This window comes from Notechis scutatus, chromosome 2, assembly GCF_049901735.1.
Source record: "Notechis scutatus isolate UNSWTSFEM ecotype Mainland chromosome 2, rNotScu1.2, whole genome shotgun sequence".
In the NCBI taxonomy this organism is placed as follows: domain Eukaryota; kingdom Metazoa; phylum Chordata; class Lepidosauria; order Squamata; family Elapidae; genus Notechis; species Notechis scutatus.
The window spans coordinates 249305164-249325322 of NC_142010.1; the positions used below are offsets into that span (position 1 = coordinate 249305164).

General features: G+C 39.7%; 1 protein-coding gene across 1 annotated transcript in view; it reads left to right on the forward strand.

Annotated features, from left to right (window-relative positions):
• Positions 1 to 20159, forward strand: part of ADAMTS12 (ADAM metallopeptidase with thrombospondin type 1 motif 12) — a 187079-nt gene that overhangs the window by 117960 nt on the left and 48960 nt on the right. Inside the window, exons 7-13 of the mRNA XM_087958535.1 lie at positions 1335 to 1484; positions 4146 to 4289; positions 7526 to 7670; positions 12772 to 12864; positions 14563 to 14708; positions 16211 to 16380; positions 18421 to 18554. Of these exons, the coding sequence (XP_087814661.1) occupies positions 1335 to 1484; positions 4146 to 4289; positions 7526 to 7670; positions 12772 to 12864; positions 14563 to 14708; positions 16211 to 16380; positions 18421 to 18554 (982 nt within the window). The remainder of the gene's footprint in view (positions 1 to 1334; positions 1485 to 4145; positions 4290 to 7525; positions 7671 to 12771; positions 12865 to 14562; positions 14709 to 16210; positions 16381 to 18420; positions 18555 to 20159) is intronic.

A 20159-nucleotide genomic window follows, 5' to 3' on the forward strand; every position in this document is an offset into this window, starting at 1 on the left:
GCAGGATTTGTGGTGAAGATTTATACTCGTGCCTCTGGTAAAGCCTGACAATGCTTTAGCCAACCCTAATTATCTGTAAGTATTAGCTATTAATAGTTAATATGGGGACTGTTATCCAAAATTTCTGGATCATACTGCCTAACTTTGCATCGATTTATATTCAAAAATCTTAACAAATCAGAGCCTAACTTTGCATCAATTTATTTTCAAAAATCTTAACAAATCAGAGCCTAATCTATTAAAGAACATAAAATGAAGGGGAAATGTTTTTGGAAAACAACCCCCGTCCTTCAAAACTCTTTCCCAGATGGATAAATACAGAAGCAAATATTTTTGGTTCTTAATTATCAGAGTTGTTTGGCTACAGTAATCACAGCGGCTGTCTTGCTTGTGACTTTTCCCACAACAGTGCTTGTTAACAATAATTGCACACTTTTGAATACTGCTATGATGGCCTGAAATCTATGACTCACTTTGCATTTTGTAAAAAGATGATTCCATTTGCTACAATGCCTCATTTCTAATTTAGGAAAGTTTCTCAACACAGCTTATGGTAAGGAGTACATAGAATGAGAATAAAAATGTTGTTAGACCATAGAAAACACTGATTGGAGGGGGAGATGCTGTGAAAGACTCAGAAGGACATTTGTTTAAAAATGTTCATTTGGGGCAACTAATCAAGGAGAGAACCAAGAAATAAAGTGTTGTAATAGATGACTTCAGTTGTTGTTCCACAGACTGGTAAAATATGTGTTTCCATCCAAGAAGCCATAGATGGAAACTAATCAAGGAGAGAAGGAGAAATTTCCTGACAGTTAGAACAATTAATCAGTGGAACAACTTGCCTCCAGAAGTTGTGGATGCTCCATCACTGGAGGTTTGGAAGAAGAGATTGGACAACCATTTGTCTGAAATGGTGTAGGGTTTCCTGCTTGAGCAGAAGGTTGGACTAGAAAACCCCTAAGGTTCCTTCCAACTCTGTTATTCTGTTGTTCACATGAAATTTTATATTCTATGAGATTATTATTAACAATTTTTTCCATGGCTCTTTCTCCTTGTTTCTATTATTTAGGGGACACATAAAAAGAATGTGGTTACAAAAAGGAGGAAATGCAAAGCCAGGAACTCTGGAGGTTGAACCTCTAGATCTCTGCTGAAATATGAATCTCGGTAGATCCCCAAAAGTGATGTTTGCATCATCCACTTTATGTACATTTTCTTAGAATTAAGAGCACTAAAAACAGTGGCCCTGTGTCCTGAGTGTGGGATTACCTTGAATATGCAGGGTTTTGTTTTTGTTTTTTTAACATCAAGCTTTTTCACTGTGGTCACAGAAAAGACATTTGTGCCAGCGTGAATCATCCCTGTGAAACCTTAGGCTTATCCCACCTTTCGGGAATGTGTCAACCCCATCGGAGCTGTAACATCAATGAAGACTCTGGCCTACCTTTGGCCTTCACGATAGCCCATGAACTTGGACACAGGTAGGAATAAATTGGAAGTTTTGTGGACGTGCGGCACAATTAAATAGATTTTTTTAAAGTTCTTCAGGCAGAAATTGCTTAAGACTAAAAAATACACAAAACAAAGTAGAAGATAATTAGTAAAAAATGTTATGCATTCTTCAATTCCCTTCCATTTGTTTCTTCAACTGCTAACCCACTACCCGTACCTATATATTTCCACTTTGAACTTTAAACATATTGGAGGTCTTGATTGGAGGTGTTAATGGGATCCTTGTTGTTTTCCTGGCTTGGTTGTTTTCTTGCATTACCCAGTTAGAGAAACATCAGCTAGAAAGGGAGTGGAGTCTGCTCTCTGTTTATACACAAGTGGCTTGCTTTTATGCCCTTGTTAGAGTCAGACTCTGAGAGGAACAGCCGACAGGGAGTGTGGCTCTGGAGGTTGTGGAGGAGGCTGGGGAAGGGCAGAGGCTGGCTGGGCAGTCAGAGGAAGAACCAGGCCCATCCCCTCTGCATCCTAGGACATGCAGGGAGGAATGGAGAAGGAAACAACTTGGCTTACGAGAGAGGAAGCGGCCATGATCCCCCTCTTGGGTTGCAGCTGGGGAGAATAGTATATAAGAGAGATGATTAAAGCACAATGTTGCCAGAAGCAAAGTGTGTGTTATTTTGGGCTGAAGTTATCTTGGTTGGCATCCTTCCAACAGACTGTGCCTTGTTATCTCCTTGAAGTTGGTAATTACTTATCCTGGTCCGTTGTGGAATTTCCTTCATTGTAGTTTGCTTTAGGTTTTTATTTCACCTCTATCTGCTCATTAAGTTAGGACTGTATGGCTTTCTTTTGAAGATATTTTTGAATGTGTTTTATCTCCAACTGAGAATTATTGAACAGTGGGGCCAAGTTGGAGACATTAAAGGACATTTATTTATGTTTTGGAGTTTGTTACATTTGTATTACACTCTGGATCATCACATTTGCCTTGTCAACATGGGCGAGACCGATCTTAGGAGTTCATCTCTTAGATAGCTGCATCTGGCTTAACCACAAGAAAATGTTCTCTGGAAGAAAACAATTCCATTTGGTCACAGTGGTTGCTTGGGAAAGGGAGTTAAGAATGTGCAAATGAGCAAAACTTAACTAGAGGCTAAATCATACGATGAACAGCTAAGGAAACTAGGTATGTTTAGCTTAATGAAGGGAGACATGATACCTGTCCCTAATACTTGAAGGGTTGTCATAGGAAAGAGAGGCGTCAATTTATTCTCCCTAGCTCCTGAAGGCAGAACAAGAAGCAGTGGGTGGAAGCCAGGGGTGGGATTCAAAAATTTTAACAACCTGTTCTGTGGGCGTGGCTTAGATGGTGGGCATGGCTTGGTGTTCATGTAACTAGGTGGACATGGCTTGGTGTTCATGTAACTAGGTGGACATGGCTTGGTGGTCATGTTATTAGCTGGGTGTGGCCAACTCAATATCACTCACATCGAGGGACGCATCTCCTTGCCTGGCCTCTCATGACTGTGGGGATGCTGCAACAGTCATAAGTGTGAAAAATGGTCATAAGTCTCTCTTTTCAGTGCCATTGTAACTTTGAATGGTCACTCCACACAAGCAAAGGGCCAGCAAAGGAGGGGGGAAAAACTCCCAAGAAGTTCCTGAGACAGGAAGTCTAGTCCTGTCAAGAATGTAATAAGGGAGAGGCAGTTTCTGTAAGCAACACCAGAATGTTTCCTTCCTGCCTTCCTTACAGGATTAGGCCAGTAATTTCTTCTAACAACCGGTTCTCCGAACTGCTTAGAATGTTAACAACCAGTTCTAGCGAATAGGTGTGAACTGGTAGAATCCCACCCTTGGTGGAAGCTTGTCAGAGGGAGATTCAACCTGGAAATAAGGAGGAATTTCCTGAAAGATGATTAATCAGTAGAACAGCTTGTCTCTGGAGTTGTGGTTGTTCCATTGCTGGAGATTTTCAAGATTGGACAACCATTTGCCTGGGATAGCATAAGGATTTCTGCCTTGGGCAGGCAGTTGGACTAGAAGACTTCTAAGGTCCCTCCCAGCCCTGATTCTCTATGAAATAAACTTACCTTTAATAGCATTATTTAGCATTATTGACAATTAAAGTGTAGGAAATACAGCTTTTATTTCATACAGTACCACCAGGATTATAGTGATGTTCCCTTTGTATCCTTATAAATATGTTCCCTTTGTACCCTTATAAATAAAAAAATCAGTCTTTTTTTAGTGCTGTATCATCCTTAAAGGATGTTTAGGAGGTTCTTTGAATCGTTCCAATATTTACACGTCCCACTTTTTAATTTAGAAACTGTTTGCTATTATGAATTGCCTTCAATGTAATCTGTTAATGGTAACCAAACTATATTAAAACCAACCTTTACTGTTTACAGAACTCTCTTCATCCGTTCTGTGAAATTCAAGTATTATTTTTTTTCTAAAAATGCAAACAGGATGTCAAAGAGGACACCTAAATGAATTGCAACATCCAATGACTTGCAACAGGCTATTCTTTCTTTAGGTTATTTAGGATCAGCTTAAGAGAATTGCCCGTAGGTGGCAAATAAATTAAATAAATAAATCAGCTGCCCTATCCTCATAAGCTTCCATGGCAGAACTCTGTTGTGACATATATTTTTTTTTAATTCCTTGGGTTTCCTTTCCTTCAGTTTTGGCATCCAGCACGATGGAAAAGAAAATGACTGTGAACCAGTGGGAAGACGGCCATACATTATGTCTCGGCAGCTCCAGTATGATCCCACACCTCTCACCTGGTCACGATGCAGCAAGGAATACATCACCCGTTTCTTAGAGTGAGTCAAAGTGACAATTTGAAAAATGGAACAAAATTGCTCTAAGCATCTTTCAGCTGCCCTGGTCTTCATATATTGGGCTCTAGGCTTGCAGATGGATGAAGATGGATCCACAAGGATAATTTTAGGAGCCAGTAGGGTGTCAGCTTTGGAAGCCATATTCCACGCTGCCACATAGCCTGAGAAAGTGGGAGGGGGGGTGATTTCAATTAAGTTGCTCTAAGTAGACAAAATAAAATTCTTTTGTTAGTTCAAGGTCATTTAGTATGGCGCAGGATGAAATAAGGATCTTACTTTTGGACGGATCGTGATTGAGCCATGTAGTGTGATGACAACCAAGGGGGGATGGATTTGTAGTTTGGGAAATTGTGGAAAGCCCGAAAATTTTTAGATTCGGGATTCCACAGATGTACCAGGTGCTATTCTAATAAAGGTACTTCTGAGATATGCTTGTCTCGGAGTTACTGATTGGAATGGAGGTTTGCTGGAACGCTGACATAAGGATTTTTCTAGAGTTATACCGTAAATCTTGTGCTGATATACTGTTATAACAGTACTCAAGTCAGGCTCAGTGATGGTTGGATAATATATGTACTGTATTATCTTGAATATACTGTAAATCAGGGGTCCCCAACCACCGGGCCCCAGACCGGTACTGGTCCGTGGCTCATTTTCTACCGGCCGCCGGTTTGCTGGGCACCGCCATCTTGTTTCGAGAAAGTGCTTCCGGGTGAGCTTTTTTGGTTTGAGCGGCGTTTGGGTCCTGAAGGAATCCTCGTGCCTTAGTTTCATCGAAGGGGCGGCTTTGAGCGAAGAGCCGTCCCGATAGCGGAGGAGATTAAGAAAGCACAAAAAAGGTACAAAGGAGGAGTTGAAGGTGGCGGGGAGAAGCGGGGACGGCTGGCTGGCCGGTCGCTCGGCTCGCCTTGCCTTGTTCATGCGTGCTGATGCTGGTACCAGGCCGTGGATCATTTTGTGATGCGGTACCGGGCCGTGGCACAAAAAAGGTTGGGGGCCACTGCTGTAAATCACTACAAGTAATCCTGATTTAGGGATCATAATTGGAACGATCAACTCGGTTGTTAAGCAAAGAAGTTGCTAAGCAAAACACTGTCTGTGCTTATGATCTTATTTTGACTTTCCTTTCTTTTACAGACCTGTGATGGTCATAAATGTGAGGTTTGATCACATTACTTCTTTATCACTGTTGTAGCTGTGAATAATCACTAAGCTAGATAGCCAATTGGTGATAGAGAACTAATTGTAATTGGGATGCTCCCTTTGTTGATTAATCCTATCTGTCTTTATTTTGGATAAAAACTAATCCAGCTGCACTCTGTGCTATAGAACAGACCATTTCATGAGCCATGGTGGCACAGTGGTTAGAGTGCAGTACTGCAGGCTACTTCTGCTGACTGCTGGCTGCCTGCAATTTGGCAGTTCAAGTCTCACCAGGCTCAAGGTTGACTCAGCCTTCCATCCTTCCAAAGTGGGTAAAATGAGGACCCCAATTGTTGGAGACAATATGCTGACTCGGTTAACCACTTAGAGAGGGCTGTAAAGCACTGCAAAGCAATATATGTCTAAGTGCTATTGCTATAGGGAATTTCATGTGCAAAATTTATTTCCCCTGCTATATCCCATTTTAATTTCAAACTAGTCTTGCTAAGTGAAGCCACCTAAACCAAATGCCACACTTTTCTTAGGAGTATGAAATCCAAGATCACATTATTAGACTTCTAACGATACAAATTCTTCTTATCTTCCCAATGTAGTTCCCAAATCATTTCTCAAATGCCTTTCAGATTGTTGGATGATGCACTAGAACAGGGGCCTCCAACCTTGGCAATTTTATGACTTGTGGACTCTCAGAGTTCCTCAGCCACAAGTCATAAAGTTGCAAGGTTGGAGACCCCTGCGTTAGAAGACATTCTGAGAATTCTTCTAGGGCTGCAGCAGGAATAGGGTAATCCCTGCCAGTTTCACTGATGCAATTTAACACTCTGTTAGATGAGATCCTGTAACAATGAGGTCTATCTTGCTGAATGACAAGTTCTATAAGTGAACTATAAATCTTATTTTACTGATGTCATGTCATCTTCTCCTTTCTTCTCCTCCTCCTCCCCTTCCTCTTCTTGCATTATCAATGACTCCAGAAGGCAGGCAGTGATATAACAACACAATTTTTAGTACTTATCCCTCTTCACCCTTTTTAGATGATTTTTCCCACTCTGAAAATGTATTTAGCTTGTAGAAACTTTTATTTAAATTTAATATTTTATTTAATGGTCCACACCAAATAGGTGGACATTTGTGTATTGTTACTTAACTGCTTATATGGCAAGGGTAGCAGTTGGCCAATCATGGTTAAACTCAAAATAGCTAAGTAGGGTTAAACAGTCTTCATATATGGAAGGAATGTTACTGGGAAATCTGAGGGCTATAGGCTAGGCTGGGTAATTTTAAAAACATCCTAAAAAAAAAAAAAAGCAAAGGCAAAATATTTTTATCCTGTTGTCGGGAAAACATGTGGATGTGTCCATAAGTCACCAGGAGTCAAGCTTGATTGATTAGACTCTGATTTTAATTGGCATTGAATTTTGCTGATGTGAACTGGGGCAGTAGGAGAGGCCATAAAAGAGAGTTTGGAATTTTAATCTACTGCTTTAAACAAAATATTCTGAGATCAACATTTTTCCTATGCCTTGCCTCTTAAATCACATCATCGTACTCTGAATCATCTCATTAGGTTATTAGAAAAAGAACTGATCAAAACAGGATGCTCTGATGAAGCTGTTGCCTGACCAGTACTGAACAGAACAGTATCTTCACATCCTACACACAGTTACGTATAATATTTTTTTGTAGTAAGGGCTCACAAGAGCCATCATGAACATTCAGGCTTGTAAGGATTTCTCCATCATCAATTTCTCCATCATCAATTTCTCCATTTTATTATTTTTATTGAAAGTGCAGAGTCACCTTTTCCTCACTGGTGTCACTAGATTAGCCATTCAATCAACCACTTCTTTAGTCTCCACCATCTAGTAGTGACTTGTAATGCAAGACATTTAGGAGGAACCAAGTTAGTGGTTGACATAGAAGATAAGGAGTGGTTGGTATTTCTGTCCTTCCTTGAAATATGACTATTTTGCTATAATTGCCCCACAATTATACCGAACGCTCCTTTCTGCCCCCATAATTTATGAAGAATTAATCCTAGATGTCCATTGCAGCCATGGATTGGGCTTTTGTCTGGATGATGTTCCCAAGAAGAAAGATCTGAAGCCACCATTCATTGCACCTGGAGTCATTTATGATGTTCATCACCAGTGTCAGTTACAGTATGGACCCAATGCAACATTCTGCGATCAAGTGGACGTAAGTTCATGTATCCAATATTGAGGGTTGTCATTTAAAACAAAACAGGAATGATCATAGTTTATCCTTATGTTATTGATTTATCAAATATCTATACCACCCCTCTCACCTGTGCAACTCTGGTTTACAAATAAAACCGTACAATCATATAAAAAAGCGTAGTTTAAAACAAAGTTAAATACAGAATCAAAACAAAATTAAAAATGGAGCAGTTGAAAAGTTAAAAAGGCAGAGGGAGCACTTTCAAAACAACCAGCTCAACCATGCTTAGTGCTAAAGAGTATGATTCACAGTATCCTAAAGCTTCTTTATTTGCCTTTACAGTGAGCTATCACTTAAATATGAGCCAGTGGTGTGCTGCAGCTGCCAAAAAAGCCAATGCAATCCTAGGCTGCATTAACAAAAGGTTAGAATCAAGATAATGTGAGGTATTAATACCTCTTTATAACGCCTTGGTAAGACCACACTTGGAATACTGCATCCAGTTTTGGTCACCACAATGTAAAAAAAAGATGTTGAGGCTCTAGATGAGGGGTGTCAAACTGGACTTTTCCAGGGGTCGGATCAGCATTATAGTTCTCCTCCGCAGGCCGGGGGAGGGGTGGCAATGGGGGAGGGAGACGGATGTCTCCTGCAACACCCTGCCAGCCAAAATGGTTGTGCCTCATTTTCACCGTCCATGGCCTCCTGCAGCATTCTGCCAGCCAAAAATGGTCTGCATGGCCTTTTTTGGCCATTTTTTACTGTTTTTGGCCCGCTATGGGCATGTTTTTTGGCTCGTTTTCCAGCTGTTTTGGCCTGTTGTTGGCCTGTTTGGGGCCCGTTTTCAATCCTTTCTCAGACCATTTGTTGGCCCATTTTCACAGTGGTGGAATTCTTTTTTTTTTTTTAATTACCGGTTCTGTGGATGTGGCTTGGTGGGCATGGCAGGGGAAGGATCCTGTAAAATCTCCAATCAGAGGTGGTATTTGCCGGTTCTCTTGAACTACTCAAAATTTCCGCTACCGGTTCTTCAGAACTGGTCAGAACCTGTTGAATACCACCTCTGCATTTCTGGCCTGGTTTTCAGCCCGTTTTCGGCCAGCAGAGTGCTGCAGGAGGCCATGGAGGGTGAAAACGAGGTGCTGGGGGGGCACACACGGCCTGCTTTAGCCGCCAGAGGCACCATGGGCCAATTCTTTGATATTTCCAGGCTGGCCCCATAGGCTGGATTTAAGCACCCCGCAGGCTGGATCCGGCCTGTAGGCCTTAAATTTGACAACACTACTCTAGATAGAGTGCAAAGAAGAGTAACAAAGATGATTAGGGGACTGGAGGCTAAATCATATAAATAAAAAACAGTTGCTGGAACTATGTCTAATTTAATGAAAAGAAGGACTAGGGCTCAGTGGAGCAACTTGCCTGCAGTAGTTGTGAATGCTCCAACACTGGGAGTTTTTAAGAAGAGATTGAACAACCATTTGTCTGAAATGGTATATTGTCTCCTGCCTGAGCAGGACTAGACTAGAAGACTGAGCAGGACTAGACTAGAAGACTAACCAAGATCTTCCAACTCTGTTATTCTGCCATGAACACCAAACCACAATAGAAATGTTGCTTCAGAACAGTGGATTCCAAACTCTGAAGCAGAAATTTCCCATTGCTTGTGAACTATGGCAGCTGTATAGCCAATACAAATGCCAGATTAGAGGAAGCCAATGTCTTGAGTAAAATATTCCTACATATCTGCCACAGGATACATGTGACCTAAAGGGGATGAATAACCGGGGGTCTCATGGTTTGCAGGTAGTCTCTCAAAGGTATTTTAAAAGAAGGTAGAAGTAATGAAATACACGGCAAATATTCAGTTTAACTGTTTTTATCCTTTTAATTATATATGAATTTAAAACACCGTAATGCAGGTAGTCCTCAAGTTATAACCACAATCAAACCCAACATTTCTGTGGCTAAAAGAGGTATTTGTTAAATGAATTTTGCTCCACATTATGGCCTTTCTTGCTACATTTGTTCAGCGAATCACTGCAGTTGTTAAGTTAGTAACGTGGTTGTTAAGTGAATCATTGCATTTCCATTTTGCTTGTCAAAATGTTGGAAAGGTAACAGATAACAGATGATCAGAGTTGGAAGGGACCTTATAGGTCATCTAGTCCAACCCCCCTGCCCAAGTGGGAGACCCTACACCATTTCTGACAAATGGCAGCCCAATCTCTTCTTGAAAGTCTCAAGTGATTATGCTCCCACAACTTCCAAGTGCAACTTCTGTTCCATTGGTTGATTGTTCTCACTGTCAGAAAGTTTCTCCTTAGTTTTAAGTTAAATCTCTCCTTGTTCAGTTTCCATCCATTATTCCTTGTCTGGCCTACAGGCGCTTTGGATAATAGCTTGACCCCCTCCTCTCTATGGCAGCCCCTCAAATATTGGAACATTGCTATCATGTCTCTCCTGGTCCTTCTCTTCTCTAGACTAACCATGCCCAGTTCCTGTAACCATTCTTCATATGCCTTAGTCTCCAGTCCCCTAATCATCCTGGTTGTTCTTCTCTGTACTTTTCTAGAGTCTCAACATCTTTTTTATAATGTGCTGACCAAAACTGGATGCAGTACTCTAGTTGTGGTCTTACTAGGGCTTTATAGAGTGGTATTAGTACCTCCCTTGATCTTGATTGTATCCCTCTGTTAATACAATTTAGGATTGTATTAGCTTTTTTGGCTGCTGCTGCACACTGCTGGCTCATATTTAGCTGGTTGTCCACTAAGACTCCAAGATCCCTCTCATAGTTACTGTTATTGAGCCTGGTTTCACCCAGTCTATATGGGTACTTTGGGTTTTTCTTGCCTAAGTGTAGGACTTTACTTTTCTCTACATTGAATTTCATTTTGTTAGATACGGCCCAGTGTTCTAGTCTGTCAAGATCCATCTGGATCTTGAGCCTCTCTTCTTGGGTGTTAGCTATTCCTGCCAGCTTAGTATAGGTAATCAGCTTGCTGATATGTTCATAAATATGAAATATGAGCTAAACATCTAAACTTTGATCCCATGGTTTCTGATATCCACACTTGGCCCTAAATATTAAAAAAAACAGCCATAAGTCACTTTTTTCAGTGCCGTTGTAACTTCGAATGATCACTAAATGAACTGTTATAAGTGAAGGACTTCCTCTATTTCTACCTTTTCACATGATCAATTATATTTGTCCAAATGGAGTCTGATTAAATTCAAATCTGAACTATTCAACCATCATGTAAAATGATAATATTAGAAAATATTTCAAACTCCTTCCCCACCAATATTTTTGGATAATTTGAAAAACTGGAAAAAGGCATATGGGAAAAAATGAAAAAGAGTACATTTGTTTTCTGCCTTGGATTTTTAGGTGCATTCAGCTCCAAAAGGGAGGAATCTAGTATCTTGATAATTATGTTGAAGAAAAGAAAAAAAAAATTATGCCTGCTGTTTTTGACTAACCTACTCTGAGAGAGGGGAAAAAACCCCATCAAATTTCTCTTATAGGTCAGGCCCTGGAATTAGGAGATGAGGGTGTAGGTGAGACAAGGATTCCCTTCATTAAGGAAACAAGCACAGCATTTCAAAAGAAGCAAACAAAATTCTAGCTTAAATTTGCTTCAGCTACAATACTGAGCCAGAACTTCCCAACTTGTTGTTATTGTTGGAATGGGTTGTTCCAGATTCCTTTCAAACTGATGTAAAATCTTCAGGCAAAAATGCCTCCTATTTTCCATTCTGCTTACACTAGATTTGGTGATTTAATGGGATGATAAATATTTTCTCTCCCCTGCCCCTATCCATTAATGAGATGTAAATACCTTCATGGGCCTTTCTAGATTCCCCAGAGTTCAAGAGACGATGTTTGCTGCTTAACAGGAAACGAGTATAGGATTGGAACAAAATGCCATGTTTTCTCTGCTGGGAGTTTATTCTGTATTCGTTTAAAAAATTGGCCAAACAACTAAGTTTAAGAAATAAAAGTTTAAGAAATAGTTGTATCCGGTCCAATTCCTGAAGGAACTGAGAAGCACATATATCTTCAGACATCAAAAAAGTCAAAATGGTTATTATGATTGCACAACCAAAACCCCGCCCAGTGGTGGGATTCAAAACGTTTTACTACCGGTTCTGTGGGCGTGGCTTGGTGGGTGTGGCTTGGTAGGATTGGCAGGGGAAGGATACTGTAAAATCCCCATTCCCTCCCCACTCCTGGGGGAAGGTTACTGCAAAATCCCATTTCCTCCCCGCCCCACTAACCTGCTTTCCAGCTCCATTCTCCTGTGCAGGGCAACCAAAGAAGACCCAGCCAATCAGCTGAGACTTGGGAGGCAGAGAATAGAGGGGGGTGGGGCCAGTCAGAGGTGGCATTTGCCGGTTCTCCGAACTACTCAAAATTTCCGCTACCGGTTCTCCAGAACTGGTTAGAACCTGCTGCATACCACCTATGGCCCCACCCCTTTTTAATGTTTGTTGCACATGTTGCATGCATGTAATAAAGGGGCAGGGCTTGGTGTATACAGGTAGTCCTCAACTTACAACAGTTCTTTTAGTGACTGTTTAAAATTACAACAACACTGAAAAATGTGACTTATGATCATTTATCAAAGTTACAACCTTTTCAGCTTCCTCATGATCATGTGATCAAAATTCAGATTTATGACCATTGCTGTGTCTCAAGATTATGTGATCCCCTTTTGCGACCTTCTGACAAGCAGATTCACTTAACCGCCAAGTTAATCGCCAAGTTACTAGGCTTATCAACTGCCATGATTCACTTAAGAGCTGCGTCAATAAAGGTTGTAAAATGGGGCAAAATTCACTTAACAAATTAGCAAAGAGAAATTTGTGGTTGTAAGTAGAGAACTATCTGTACATTAACACCTGTCATTGGGACTTTTTTGACCCCAGTTGACAAGGGAAGAACACTTGGTGCAATGCTGCTTCATTGTTCTTTGTTCCTACATTTATTTATCAAAGGATGATCCATGTTTCTTTCAAGCAAATGTAATTCTCAGCCCTCTAACGTTCTTTCAGGATTCCATAAAGTGTTTATTGATTTGTGTTATTATTACATTTCAAATGATTGTCCTTTCAGAATATTTGCCAGACCTTGTGGTGTTTTGTGAAGAGTTCTTGCCGTTCAAAACTGGATGCTGCAGCAGATGGGACAAGATGTGGGGAGAATAAGGTGATGATAAGATGGAGAAGACAAAAATGGGAAAGGTAGCTTGGTTCCCGTCTGGTTTTATTACTGCTGTGAGAATTCAAACCAAACCCTAGTGGCCTCTTATGCAACATTTTCTTTTCCTGCGTCTAAACTTTGCTTTCGCTCAACATTTCTTCCAGCAATCACTCTGTTGTGAGTTCAATCTGAAATCTTGATCCTCATCGGAATATTGTCATTTTCTTCACTGGTGAAGCAAGACCTTTGTTCTCTTTTCAAATTGATGCCAAATCCTGCATCCTCCTGTAGAAATATAAATTTCTTACTGTGGCAGATCAGAGGTGTGTTTTTTTATATGTGTTGGTAGCAGTGACAGCTCAATGAAAAAGTTTCAGAATCTCGCCTCTGTTCCAGGCATTTATTTGTGTCAAATGCTGAAGTATTTCTGCAATATAATTGATTCCTTCTCCCACCTACCAAGCGTTCTTTTGTTTGTCTTTTCTAATTCCCCCACCCCCCAGTTCGCCTTTTTATTGCAATAACTGACTCTCCCCTATCTCTGGAAGATCCAAGTTTGTTTTATACCTGAGCAGATGAATTTTAATATTTTGTGTCTACGGGACTGTTCACATAAAATATTAAATAGTTTTTTCCACAGGAACTTTGATTTATTCAGAGTCAACGGATGCGGACTATTCTTATGCCAAGCTATGCCTTCATTTTATAATGAATGAAGTCATTTCTCCGAGATGCATTCAAATTTTTCAAGCAGCCACAGCCAGGATAATTCTAACACACAGCAGGTTAGGGGAGACTCATGTACACATATGCCATTTGGTGGGTTACATTTGAGAACATTTTCTTTTTAAAATTAGGTCAATTCATCTTGTACTGAAGAACAGAATTACTGTATATGAACTTTTAACTGTTGCAGAAGGCTTGAGTATCCTTTTAGAACAGGGCTTTTCCAGAAGACATTTTGGAAGGAAGGAGGGAAGGAAGGAAGGAAGGAATTAATTAAGGAAGGAAGGAAGGAATTAATTAAGGAAGGAAGGAAGGAAGGAAGGAAGGGTGGGAGCAATTTGACTTACTCAAGGGAGGTGAGGAAGGAAGGAAGGAAGGAAGGAAGGAATTAAGGAAGGAAGGAAGGAAGGAAGGAAGGAAGGAAGGAAGGAAGGAAGGAAGGAAGGAAGGAAGGAAGGGTGGGAGCAATTTGACTTACCCAAGGGAGGTGAGGTGAGGAAGGAAGGAAGGGTTCCTGCTAACTGTAAACAAATTGTTGAATAATATATCTTCTCCAAAATTTTCTGGCTGCAAAAGGCTATGTTCTAGACCTAGCCGATCTATATACTTTATCCAATTGATTATGTAACTGGGATTTTCTTTTCAAATCCCTAACTTCATTAAAAGTTTGAAGGAGGGGACTGTGTCCCTCTCCATCATCCAATCTGCTATGAGCTAGCTAGGGCGAGGAAGCCAACAGGCACAAGAATTCTTTCTATAATCCTTTCCCCATCTGCTCAGGCAACAATGTCTTTGGATCAGCATGGCACATCTCACACCTCTTCAGTTGCATATAAACAGTTGGGCTCAACCTTGGCTTTCAATGAAAGGTGAATTCTCTGATGCTAGTTACCAAGGAGCTGCTGTGGTAGACATGTATTTTCATGCCAAACTGGATTTTTCCCCCTGACCCATCACATTTGCTGCTTTATTATTCAGTGGTGCTTCTCAGGTGAATGCATAACAGTGGGTAAGAGCCCTGAAGCAATTAATGGCGCATGGGGATCCTGGTCACCCTGGTCACACTGTACTCGGACATGTGGAGCTGGCATTCAGGCAGCAGAAAGACACTGCAATAACCCAGAGTAAGAACACTGAAGATTTCAATCTCCTTATAAACTAACAGTCTGGTTCCAGAGTACTTAAAGAATGGCTGCCTTGAAGGGTGGCATTTCCTATCTTTGGAATGATTTCAATAGAGATTCTTTTCTAAGGTTTCACCCATTAACTCTAGCCTTTTGCAAGTCGGTTATCTTTTCTCAGCATGGAGGAAAAAAGAGGGAGAAAGAAGAAATATAGAGGGAGAAGAAACAGGAGGACTGGTCACTTGGGACTTTGACCATCTCTTACGGGATGTAGCTTCTAAAACTTTACTCCCAATGGAATGGAAAGAGCCCATATCATGGTTAAAGGTTCTAGATCTGGGAGACTCTGAGTTTTAGTCCTGTAATAGGTATTAAGCCAATGGGGTGACTTTGGGCCAGTCATTCTCTCTCAGCCCCAAGAAAAGGCAATGACAAAAGGACTTATCCAAGCAGCTGCCAGGAGTCAAGAGAGACCCAAAGGCACTAAAGTAGATGATAGATAGATAGATTGATAGATAGATAGATAGATAGATAGATAGATAGATAGATAGATGATAGATAGATAGATAGATAGATAGATAGATAGATAGATAGATAGATAGATAGATAGATAGATAGATAGATAGATAGATAGATAGATAGATAGATAGATAGATTAAATAGAATGTAGCATTCAAGTGAAAGAGGCCCGCCTATCTTGATTAGTTCTTCCTTTTTCTTCCTTTTTCTTGTCCGGTTAAAAGTTTCATTGTCCACTTAAAGATAATAGAACAGTTGGTGTGAAGAGGTAAAAGGCACTTTGCCAATTTTGATAGTATCTGAAAGAATGTGTATATTCCCTCAGCCATCGAATCCAATTGGGTTAAATTTCAACCAGCCATTTTCTGTCAGCCCAAGCTACCTAACAAGGGTATTGTTGAAAAAATTAGAGTGGAAATGCCTAGGGGGAAAAAAAGGCAAAATACAAATCTAAGAAACAAGCAAAACCTGAAAGTAATTTGCTTCTTGTGAAAAAAATGAAGAAAAAAACTATAGTTTGATTCAGAAAGCATCAGTTTGGTTCAGTGGTTGGATTATGTTAATTTTTATTATATTTAATTTATTCATGTGTATCCCACCTTTATTATTTTTTCAAATAACTCAAGGTGACAATCATATCCAACACACTTTCCTCCTCCTATTTTTCCTACAACAACAACCCTGTGAGGAGAATTGGGCTGAGAGAGAGTGACTGGCCCAAAGTTATGTCAGAAGTGCAAGAAGTGAGACTTTTGGAAGGTATTATCAAATTTGTATAACTACCAGAAGCTCTTATGGCAGTTTTAGTAACCAGCATCTTTAATTTCCTATTCAGTGTAATTTCTTTTCTGCATTTATCTCCCAGCGATCCTGTGAGGATAAAATGAGAGGCAAGAATTCTATATACATTTGTCTCTTGGGAAAGAAAAGATGAAAAAAAAAAGTTTGATTTCTTTATTTAAAAGCGACTTCTTCATTTTTAGACCACAGTTTGGAGGGAAGTATTGCACTGGGGAGAGGAAGCACTACCGTATGTGCAATGTTAAAGGGTGCCAAAAGTCAACACCAAATTTCCGTGAAATGCAGTGCAGTGAGTTTGATACAGTTGCTTACAAAAACGAATTTTACCAATGGATTCCAATTTATAATACAGGTAAGGGAAGGGAAAATAATCTGTTAACAATGTGGATAATACTGGTTAACAATCTAGATTTCGTTTAGATGAGTGTTTTCTTGTCAATACAGGCACAGTTTATGAAATACCTCAAAAATATTGGCATTAAAGAATGGTTCCTTAAGGAGAAGGAGATTGCTACTACAGGTAGTCCTTGACTTACAACCTCAATTGAGCCCAAAATTTATGTTGCTGAGCAACACAATTTTAAAGTGAGTTTTGCCCCATTTTACGATCTTTCTTGCTACAATTGTTAAATGAAGCACTACAGTTGTTAGGTCAGTTACACGGTTGTTAAGTGAATTTGTTTCCCCATCGATTCTGCTTGTCAGAAGTTTGCAAAAGGAGATGACATGGGAGTCTTCAACCGTCGTAAATGTGAGTCAGTTGCCAAGCATCTAAAGTTTGATCATGTGACTGTGAGGATGTTGCAATGGTTGCAAGGGTGAAAAACAGTCATAAGTCACTTTTTTTCAGTGGCATTGTAACTTTGAACAGTCGCTAAGCAAACTGTTGTATGTTGAGGACTATCTGTAGTATAGAGCGGACTACAGTTGAGGCTACACTGGAACCATTGTAAATACATGGTGCTTGCTTGCCAAGCTCCTGAGATTTAATCCTGTGATTGTGGGGATACAGCAATTGTCAGAAGTGTGAGAACCGGTCATGTCACTGTTTTCAGTGCCATTGTAATTTTGAGCAGTCACTAAATGAATGGTTATAAGTCAAGACCAATAATCCATTCCTTCCTGGGGGGCATTCTTGGATTCAATAGCTAAAATGCCTTCCTGGAGCAACTCTTTGCCACTACCCCTTTTGGTTATTCTTGTGTTGCTGTTGTTGTTCTTCCTGTTCCTTGGTTTGAGCAAAGCCAGAAGTCTTTCCTCTTCTTTCCTTTATTACTAAAAAGGAACATAATTCTGAGACCAATTTCAGTATTTTGAAATGCACTATACAGTCCTGTATTTTGGGTTGCTGACTTCAAAGAAAGAGAGGGGAAAAAAAATATTGACAGAGGGGTCAATGAAAAGAAACGTAGGTAAAAGGTGAATTAATGAATATGAAGGATAAAAGAAAATTACATGCTTGTCAACAGAGTGCATAAATGCCTAAAAGCTAATGTTGGGGGTAAGCTCAAATTAACGCTTTCTGTCTGGTAAGAAAAAGGAAAAACAATTTAGAACTTTTACTGGTCAATTATTGTATTTTTCAAAGTATGAACATTTAAGCAGTAAAAGTTAAAATTCTCAGTCTGGTTTCCCGCTAATAATGTTTTTTGTTCACAAATGCAGCTAAAAATAAATAGTTTTGGAAAGTATTTACAAATATGTGTAAATATCAGCAACTATTATGGCAGTTTTAGGACACCAGCATGGCAGTTCCATTATGTAAAATGACTCATGCCAATTGTTGGTTTTGGTGAGGTAAACCTGACTCTCTTGCCCCATCCACTATCTACCTGAGGGCTATGTTGTCTCTTATCTGAGAGTTCCCTTGGTAGCATCTCTCCTCTCCTGTGTCTTCAGTTGGAACTGCCACCATCTGAATCCCAAGGTCTTTCCCACATTCCATTACAGTGGTACCTTGGTACTCAACTGCTTCGAAACTCATCAAATTTGGTACCCAGCACATTTTGACGTGAAAATTTTGTCTTATTGCTTGTTTGGTATTCAATGCACAAGCAGTGTTCTGTTGCCTTGTGACTCACTACATTATTTCTTATGGGAACATATTATTTGTACTCATCATTTTTGGTACTCATTGCACCTCCTGGAACCAATTAAGGGTACCAACCAAGGTGCCACTGTACACCAATTTTCTTGTACCAATTGTAAAGTCTCTGCTAGGAACTGCAGAAAGACTGGACCATAACTGACTTTAGTTGGCCGAGTCACTGAAATACTAATTTTTATAAACAGCTTTGAATCCTTAGTATCAAATGAAAGATGACATTATTAAAGCCTTACAATGTGGCTTTAAAATATGCTTTATTGATGTAATATTTGGGATTTCCCCCAGCTAATCCCTGTGAGCTGCAATGCCGACCTACAAACCAACATTTTTCGGAGAAGATGTTAGATGCTGTAATTGATGGTACACCTTGCTTTGAAGGAAACAGCTACAGAGATGTCTGCATTAATGGCATGTGTAAGGTATTGGGTATGTTTCCTTCTCTGGAACCTTCATGGGACTTCAGATTTGCAAACTTGCAAAAATGGGTCAGGCAGATTGCAGCTTTATATACTGGTGCCAGTTTGTATGTCAGTGGTGGTCAATGTTATGTTGGCCAAGTTATTATTTCAGAAGTGAGAGGCAATTGAAAGGCAATATGGGGTTAGGGGATGATTGGTGCTTTTCTTTCTTTCAGTGTCTTTTTTATTTCAACATGGGAGGTGGGTGGGGAGATATCATTGAACTTTGGCAATTTTACTGTCAAGATTCAACAAGTTCTGGAGATTGAAAGTTGCCCATCTCAGCTTCTTGGCTCTTCTTAGATAAGCTGCCCAAACTCACACATTTCTGCTTCAAAGATGGGAGGCTGTCTAAGAATAGGATCGGGTGGCCAGGATCGCATAATCAGACAAAAGCAGAGGATCACTGAAACATTTGTATTCTAATGCTGAGACCGTAACACTGTATTTGGGTAGAGAAAGGATCACAAGCAAAATCCATTGGCAAGATAACATGCTTCATATGATCACAGTGCTTAATTCTAATTAGTGGACTAATATGCACACTGTGGTTTCCAATGGAGACAGTTCAGTAAGTAATTTAGACTAGTGCCAAAGACAGCTACTGATATTCCAATGCATTTATCATTGGTAGGAGGATTAAAAAACCGAAAATTGGGGAATTGTGATTATTAAATATTCAGTAATAATAATATGGTGCACAAGGCTGATCTTAATATTTCCATAATCATGATGGAAAGATGTCTTAATAGCTGTTTAAGTAGGTCATTGCTTCATCCTCCTCTACTTTCAAACAAAGTATTTCATTATGGAAAATAGGGTTAGGGTTAGGAATTGGTCCACAGGACATAATCAGAGATTGCTAGTTGATATTCTAATACTCAAAACCATTTGAAATTGCTTGTTCAGTGGAGGTGGGTTTAATTAGATTTGGGAGATTTGATGATTTTAAGAATGGGATGGGGGTTTTCTTTCACACCAATAAACTGCAGAAAACCCCAGTGATGCAAATTGTTAAGTCTTCTCTGCTTCATGATGTTCCATTTCACTCGGTAAGTTTTCGATGGCCCCCAAATAATGGGAAGGTTGAGTTGAAGCTCTGTATCCATCAAATGTTATCCATGTCTGCTGAAAGTGGCAAAATATTTTATGCTAGCTGTGAGAAATTCTATTCTTCTAATTTCCCAGACTAACATTTTCCTGATGACCCAAAGAGGGAGTCTGCCTATTTTTGTCATTGCAAAACTACCATAATAGTTCTAATAATAATAATACACTCATTATTTTAGATGATGATTGTCAAAAAGAGTTAGAGTTTCAAACTTCTTAATGAAGCAGCAGAAGCATAAATCTGGAAGGCAGTTTATAAGATAATCATAACTTTATTTTGTATGATTTTAAGTTGTGATATTGGTAATGCTTACTGAGAATAAAAGTCATTCTCTTCAGATTGATTAGTTTAATGACTTGGAATCTTGGAATTTCAAATTATTGGACAGTCCAATATATCAGGTTTTATATTAATAAGTTACCAGCTTTCAGATATTTCTTGACTCATTAGCATTT